Genomic DNA, 8767 nt, shown 5'->3' with positions numbered 1-8767 from the left:
GCAGTGTTTGAATCAAAATGTGAAAAATATAACGAGAAAACAGACAATGCAATGCATTACAATGTCTGAATCCAAATGTAAAAATGAAACAAGGAAATGCACATTGCATTACAGTGTCTGAATCCAAATGTAAATGAGTCGCACGGGGTGTGAAGTGTATGAGGTGAATGAGTAATGGAAAAAAACAAAACCAGAAAAAGAAGTTTCTGAATTCAAATATAAAAAACAAAATCAGGCATTGAGTATCACAATACATGAGTGAACTCTTTATAATTAACATAAATATTGTTAACTATGTTGCTAATATTTTAACTTTTATTGATCTAATTCAAAATCACCCCAAACTATGCTCATAAACACTTTTACTAATTATAAAGGGAAGTGTTATTGACATTCCAAAAATCATATTCTACTCTCCTCACAAGTGTATTTTTCTTTCCAAATATAGAAAGTATGGAGTGTAAAATGAGATTTTTGTGCCAATAACAATTCTTATTATAAATATGTTAAAACTTTTATTATAAATCAAGTGCTTCTTTAGGAGTTCAATTTTTTGAAGAACAAGACTTGGCTGCTGAAGAATCAGCAGCCCGTCCTGCTGAAGAATCAGCAGCCCGTCCTGCTGAGAGCCAATCACAGCTGAACATGTGTTTAAGTTAATATTTTTTTAATCACAACTTAAACATGTATCGCACAATGATAGACCTTCAGCAGGATAGACTGCTGATTCTTTCAGAATTAAATCCTTTTTTGAATATGCTCCTGCCATGACCTGAAAAGCACTTCTAGAATCGAGAAACACTTTTAAATGTTTATTGTAAACATAATTAAAAGTAATTGTGACAGTAACCCAGATCAAAATTAATTGAGTCAATCTTATGTACAAGTTTAGCAACCCATTGTAAAATTACTTCATATATATTCACATTTCTAAAAAATTAAATTAATAAATAAAAGGACAAGCTTATGTGACGTCTTCACACAAATTCACAGTTACACTTATCACCGCACAAAAGACAAAGAGAATCAGAAAAAACAGATAAAAACGACAGCAAGGGACATCATGCGACGGCTTTTAAGCAGTGGCTACAAGCTCGGGCCCAGTTTCCTATTCCACCTTAATTAATCGAAACAACACTAACAATTAACAACACTAATCACGATTAAACCAACACTAATCACGATCTTAATCTTAATCGATCAAGCCGCCGTAGAATTCTCGACGGGGGATGTCCACACGATGTCCTTGAGCGCTGGCCGCAGCTCCTTGCTGCAGAACTGGTTGTACTCCAACGTATCACCATTGTCCTTCTTCACCTCCACCACTAGTAACGACGGCGTCATGGCGAATATCTCCGCCGCTATCGCCAGCTTCCCCTTCCGCCCGCTCTCCTGCCCCTGCAACCTCACCATCGAATCGCTCTTCTTTATCCTGAACTTCCCCGCCACCGCCACCTCCTCCAGCTTCGAAATCACGCTGCTTGCCGGCCGCGTCGTTGCGAACCGCAGCTCTTCCCTCTCCTCCCGCTTCTTCTCCTCGAACAGCGGCGACAAATCGAACCCCTCCGACAGCGAGATTATGTGAAACGCGTTCAGCGTCTCCGTCTGCTTCGACAGGATCTTCTCGCTCGGCTCGTCGAACTCCTGCTCCTGTTTCGTCCGTACGATCTTAGGAACCGATTTTTTGAACCAGGAGGAGTCCATGACCTTGGAAATGGTGATTCGGGTACTTGGATTCGGGTCGAGAAGCTTTGTCACGAGTCTTCGTGCCTCCGACGATAACCACGGCGGGCATTTGAAATCTCCTCTGTAAATCTTCCGGTACATGGCCACGAGATTGTCGTCTTGAAACGGCAAAAACCCGGCGAGAAGCACGTAAAGGATGACGCCACAAGACCAGAGATCCGCCTTGGCACCATCGTACCCTTTTTTCCCGATGACCTCTGGGGCCACGTACGCCGGCGTGCCGCATGTGGTGTGGAGAAGCCCGTCCTGCTTCAAGTGCTCTGTGAAAGCACTGAGTCCGAAATCGGTGACCTTCAAATTGCCGTCCTCATCGAGGAGGAGGTTCTCCGGCTTCAGATCCCGGTGGTAGACGCCGCGGCTGTGGCAGAAATCGATGGCGGAGATGAGCTGCTGGAAGTACACCCTGGCGACGTCTTCCTTGAGCCGACCCTTGGCGATTTTGGCGAAGAGCTCGCCACCGCGGACCAGATCCATAGCGAAATAGATCTTGGACTTGCTCGCCAAGACCTCGTGGAGCTCGACGATGTTGGGGTGTTTCACCATCCTCATCACGGAGATCTCCCTCTTGACCTGCTCCATCATCCCCACCTTGATCACCTTCTCCTTCCCCACCACCTTCATCGCCACGTTCTTCCCGCTAGGCAGGTGTCGGGCGTGGTAGACCTTGGCGAAAGTGCCGTGACCCAGAAGACGGCCCAGCTCGTACTTGCCGTGCAGCAACGACGAGCCGCCGCTTTCTTTCTGCTCGGCCATTGTTAACTAAAACAAACTTTAAAAAATGCACGAAAGGTGTTTGACAAAAGGCCTCTTTAAGAAAAAAAACGTAACCGTTTCGGAAAACAAGAGGGGCGAATGGATCACCCGTCCTCTACGTGTTTCCGGTGGCAATTCCGGCCGCCGATGCAGCGCCTGACACGTACTGAAAGCTCAGGCTTGGGCAGCCAAACTTCTCTCATCTCTCTGCATTCCCTAACCACCTTCAGCTTGCTAAGCCGGCTTAAATTTTTAAGGTTTCTGAAAGCACCACCGTTCGCGGCGTCTGAACTCTTTTGGGTTTTGGCCTCTCGCTCTCGCTTTTTTGTCCTTTTTTCTCCATTCATCTCATGGCCTCCGTTTATATAATGCTCTTTCTATCCGAATTACGATTTTACCCCCGTCTTGGCTTACCGCATACCTCCTGTGCCAGTCGGTTTCAAGCCACTTGTATAGGGTTACGAGTCAAAACTCGCTTGGTTGTTAATTTCTCCACAGCCTGGGGTGAGCAGAGGTGTGTTGTTACGTTTCTATCCTTGTTGCTTTTGCCAATGCTTGGCCCCTTTTTTCTTATATTTATAATCGTATGGGCCACGTGCATTTTTTGGTGATAAGCTTTCCCCGACTAATGTTAGTGATGATACGAGACATGCAACCACCATATGGGATAAGTAGCTGCAATTTCATTTTTATATAAAATTATGATCTTGGTCCCTCCTAATGTTTACTAAGTGCTGGTTTGGTATTGTTGTGCTTTGAAAAAAAGTTGTTTTTGCTGCTGTGAGAATAAGCAGCTGAGAAATAAAGCAGCAGAGTGTTTAGTAAGCTTTTTTGTAAAAATGCTTTTGAAAAAAAAAAAAAACAGTATTATAGTGTTTGGTAAATTTTTATGTAAAACATATGTGAAGAAAAAAAAAGCCAATTTTTCAATGCTAGGTTTTGCAGCTTCTTGTTTTTGTCTTTTTTTCATCCAAAACTGTGAAAAAAAACTGAAGTTGAATGTTTACCAAACACAAAAACAGCTCCCAGCTTTTTTTTATACCAGCTTTTTTCAGAATCACTTCAGTACCAAACCAGGCCAAAGTTTCATTTTAGTCTCTATAGTTTGATTAACAGTAATTTTCAAAAGGATAGTTTGATTTTACTTGGTGAAACCAAATTTTAAACCCTTGCAAACCAAATGATGTGTCGCCAATACGAAATAAGCACATTAATCTACGCTCAAGTAATGATAAGTATGATTGTAGTCCTTGTATTGTTGGTGAACTTCCAGTTTGGTCTCTGTAAACTAGTTTGAATTGAAACAATGTTTCAGTTTGTTGGAAAGATCCACGACGTGAGTTTATCACATCTCGGCATATGTAATTCACGAACAATACCAAAACTTTTGACAAAAATTAAGGACATGTTTACTTACAAAAAATAGAAATGAGAATCAGTTTGATTCTTCCCTACGTTTATTAAAACATGGGTAATGCAATCAGCTTATTCCCTAACTTTTTTCTGCATTTACTTGCACGAAAGAAATTGAAAAATTATAAGTTTTTCATTTATATCCATAGTCAAATAACAAAAATAAAAAATGGGACTGATGTTTTGATTCTCTTTTCGTACGTCTTCTATTTTTAAGGTTATTGATTCATTCGATTTTTCATTTTTGCTAAGTAAACATATGCACTAAAATGTTATCTCTGGATTCGAGTGAATTTCAAAATTTAATTGGCGAAAATTGATTCTATACGAACTATAGTGAAACTTGGTTACAACTAGAGGGATTAAAATCATAATTTGCATTTTATATTGTTTAAGATGGTAATAAAGTGAAGTTAAAAGAACGAGTGGTGATTACGTGGAGCGTGAGAAGAATATCCTTTCTTCATTCCTTTGGGTTGCTTTCAGTTTCACGTATGTCCAAGTCTATTCAAATTTCTTAGGTCAAAGTGCATCTCCAGAACCTCTCCACTCACTGATCGACGCGTGCTCCCAATAATCGGAGGTGGAGCCTACGCGATTCTGACTTTGTCAGTTGGTGGAGTAAGTGGTAACTCAGATGAGGACCTCATGCATGGTCCCATCTGATTTAGGATTTGAATCTTGGGAGGTGTTAAATATTTAAGTTTTTCAAATGAAAATATAGTGTAAAACGTATAAATAAATTTTAGGGGAAACTTAATATGAGTCCAATTTTACGATCCATTATTAGTTATAGTCCAATTTTGTTTAATTTTTAGGTTAGGTCCAGTGATTCATTATCCACATAAACTTATTTGTATTCTTTTGCCAAATTTACCCTTAAATTGACCAATTAAGTAATTACTGTTTTTTTTAAGTTTGTGATTAATGTTAATCTTATCCTTAATTATAGGATTAGGGATTTAAATCTCCTTTTTTTCTTCTCCTTCCCCAAATCGTTCATTTCTCTTTTCTTGTTTCTCCCTCACAATATCTTTCTCTTCCTCCGTTATTTTTCCCAGTAGTCTTCTACCATAATATTCTTCTTCTGCTCCTCCTTTCATAAGGATGATTTGATTGGTTTAAAAAAAAAAAAATTGTATTAGTCAATCTTGTGCTTTGGGTTCTTCGTCTCTTTTTTTTTTTTTTTGGCTTCATTCTCCTTTTTATATATATATTTTTAACTTTGAAGTTCTATCGAATTAGCATTTTCTTTAGTGTTTCCTCCCTCAATATCATTTTTCTTCACGATTTTTTTTAATTTTTTATCTACCTATATCACTTTTCCTTTTTTTTTTTTTTTTTTTTTTTTTTTAATCTTTTTATATTATATTGTGCATGTATCATGAATAATACATATTTTGTTGATAATCTATCTAAGATTAATTATGTTTATCTACCTATATATCACAAATTAACTGAGTTATCTACCTATACAATAAGTTTCTGTTCATAGTCTATCTGTATCATAGATTATTTTGTATTATCTATCTATACAATAGGTTTTTGTTCGTAGGCTACCTCTATCATAGATTCTATCTACATCACAAATTTTTTATCTACCTCTAGCAATGTTTCTTTTAATTTTTTATAAACTTATAAAATTTGTAATAATGTCTTTTTAATTAGAAAACAGGTAGATAAAGGTATTTGAAGATTCAAATTTTAAAAATTCAAATTTAAAGAATTTAAAAAAAAAAATTCTAGGAGCAAAACAGGTGCAATAGAAAATCAAATAAAATTGGACCCAATTCAAAAACAGCTGAATTTTTTGGACCTGAATCAAAATGCCCCTAAATTTTAATTTATTCACAAAGACATTTTATTAAACATTTGATGGGTTTGTTATCGTCAATCGAACCATGTTAAGTATATGTCAATACATATTAACATTTACGAAGCAATCTGATGAATATTATTAAAAGCATTTGTCAAGTGTTGTCGACACAACCTATCAATTATTATCAAGATATGTTAACATGTATTACATTAAACAATTAGTAAGTACAAAAAACACCGGTATAAATCATTATGAGAATTTCAAAAACTTTACACTGTTATTTTCCGGACTCTGAATATTTCTGAGAGCACCTTGGTCTCCTAGTGCATCCGCCCTAGCCCGACCTACGACCTAACCTTTTATTTCATCATGTGCTTGCGCTAAAATTCATTATCCAAACCTAGAAATTTGGTTGTCAATCCCTTTGGAACATAAAATAATGAGCGAAGGATGACGTGTTTGCTCATCTCAAATTGTTGTCAAATTACTTCGGTTTATGATGTTTGAATTATGTACGTATAAAGTTATAATTCTTGTCTTGAATGGTTTATTATTTGATTTCATAAAAAAAAAAAATTATATAGTTTACACCTAATTAAATCATGACACTCTAATAAAAATGTATTTACCGATTCACCGTTACCTTCATGTGTAATCCGTCAAAAAGTAATTTTACATGAGTAGACGTCATCTCACATCGAAAACTCTATACCTTTTATGATAAAATAGATTTTTGAATTCCTCAAGCATTGCAACAAGAGAAAACGAAAAAGTGTAAACACTACCATGGTAGATGATATACCATGATAATGTTTATACAATTATCGGTATTTGGACTTTGAAATTTGACTAGGGTCAATTATTTACATTACGAGAAATGACTCTGTCTGCAATTTGGCCGCTATAATAAGGTCAAAAAGGTTTTATCCTTTTATCTTCAACTTGATCGGGCCTACATATATGGCCATGGATCATGAGAGCCACACAGACTGAGAGACAGAGAGGGATGGTTGTATTGGTGGTGACTTGTAGCCGCAGGCTGAATGCCTGAATCCATAAAAAAACACGACCAGATCGAGGACTTGAACCACGAGATACATAGATATATAGCTTCTGCATGTATTATTGCATCCATCTGTTACTGTTACTTTATTTGTCTTCAGAACAGCCAACAACTTGCATGTGTATACAAATGGATTTTCTCACAAATATCTTCGATTTATTTAGTAATATATATAGCACTTTGTTGTTTTTCCAACTCTAATTTAGTAGTAATATTATTTTGATGACAACTAATACATTTTCTGTTGTCTGCCAAAAGATGATAATGTGACACTATTTTACTAAATTAACGTTATAATTAAAATCGTATATTCTTGTTATTATTATTTGTTTATTTTCTTTTTTAGTTATTTGTATGAATAAAAAAATTGACGTTCGTCTTCATTGTGCATTTGTGCTACTTTAAATTTTGTGGCATCTTTTGGTTGGTCTAGTGGTCCAGCAATGCCAGTTATGAGGACGAACTTATACATATTAGCACTTTTAATTTATTTTAATGAAATATATGAAATCTGATTATGTGGGGCGAATATCAAAGTGACCATGTTCTTATCTTATCAACCTTCCAGAATTGGATCTCATCCGGATCTACTTTGTGAATCATATGAATTTTCATATCTTAGTTATTTATCATGTAATTGTACGGTCATAAATTATTTGATTTTTTAATTTAAAATTAAACATCAATAGTATATGACGAAAACTGATTGCACGATGTACAATGAACGATTAAAATATGAGAATCCCCATAAAATGAATCCGAAGAGAATCTTCTTCCAAGCACAAAAACAAGTCTTGTTTTAACAACCTTCCAAGCGCAAAGCACTGATATCATCGTGACATGAAATTCACATGCTGCTTCTGTGCAGAAAGTGGCAGTCAATTAAGTTTTTCTGTTTCTGCTGAGTCTTGTGTGGTGTGCAAATAGCAGACCGCAGGGTTAAGACGATGAGAAATTGCCAGGAACCACAATTGGAGTTTCTGGGCGGCTGCATGCATGCATGCTTAGGTTTGAACAAATATTAATTGAGTGAGGGTGTGGGGAAGTTGCCGTGACAGAGAAATATCATCTTGCCGATGCGCGCTATTGCTATTTGACGAATATTCCACCCGCCAACTGTTTTGATTTTTTTTTCTCTTTTTTTTTCTTCTCTTAAATACTGAATCTTTTGGCACCCACTGTTTGAAAAGTTGTCTCTCTTAAAAATCGTAGCATACTAATATCGATTTTATATTCTCAAATTATCAAACATACACTAACTAGTCACTAATCATGGCCTTAATTAATTAGGTCGTGTTAATGATGTTGATAATACGGTTTACCTATAGAATTGAGCAAACATAAACATTTTTTAAAAAGAGAAAAGAAGAAAATGGAGGATGTGGAGGAGTTTTCTCTGGTTCAGGTCACAGGTACCATATATATTGAGTGAATGGCCCACATCAACACTTAATTAACACAAAAAAACAAACATGCTTTCTGCAGCTGTACGCTTGTTTTTCTGGCCGCCCACATGCCCTCCCCATGTCTTTTTCTTTATTTCTTTGAAGAGACGCATAAACCCTAAATATTTCTAGAAATATGAACTGATGTGAAAATTTTGATATTTATGGTATTTATTTGGTTATCTATTGCAAATTTGAAATTACCATAAATGACAAGATTCCTTTCATATACATAAATTGATTGATCTGTTCTTGTCTGTTGAATACTGAATAGCTATAGAGATCATCTACATCCGCTTGCAGATGCGGGTGTTTCAGGCCGGCCGGTTCCTAGCACTAATTACTAATTAGTAAATATAAAGGTATATATGCTAAGTCGAGTTTAAACTCTCTTACTTACAAAAGGAGATAACTACTATTAACAAAATATTACAAAGATTAAATAATTGAATATTGATACAGAAATATTTTCTATGTAAATAAGCTAAGATAAGATATAACTGCAAAGATCATGATAATTCTTTTTTC

General features: G+C 36.3%; 1 protein-coding gene across 1 annotated transcript; it reads right to left on the bottom strand.

Annotated features, from left to right (window-relative positions):
- Nucleotides 1–899: 899 nt before the first annotated feature.
- On the bottom strand, nucleotides 900–2845 carry LOC103949085 (CBL-interacting serine/threonine-protein kinase 6). Its single transcript, XM_048584343.1, has one exon. It carries the CDS (start codon nucleotides 2497–2499, stop codon nucleotides 1201–1203), a length of 1299 nt encoding a protein of 432 aa, XP_048440300.1. The 5' UTR covers nucleotides 2500–2845; the 3' UTR covers nucleotides 900–1200.
- Between the last annotated feature and the right edge of the window lie 5922 nt (nucleotides 2846–8767).

The sequence above is a fragment of a genome, unplaced genomic scaffold (assembly GCF_019419815.1).
Source record: "Pyrus x bretschneideri cultivar Hongxiangsu unplaced genomic scaffold, Pyrus_bretschneideri_v1 Contig1, whole genome shotgun sequence".
NCBI classification, from domain to species: Eukaryota; Viridiplantae; Streptophyta; class Magnoliopsida; order Rosales; family Rosaceae; genus Pyrus; species Pyrus x bretschneideri.
The sequence above is the reverse complement of the archived record's forward strand: the minus strand, read 5'-3'. Positions and strand labels throughout refer to the sequence as shown.

Excerpts from the sequence above, each read along its gene's own strand:
- LOC103949085 (XM_048584343.1), bottom strand. The coding sequence starts at position 2,499 with ATGGCCGAGCAGAAAGAAAGCGGCGGCTCGTCGTTGCTGCACGGCAAG.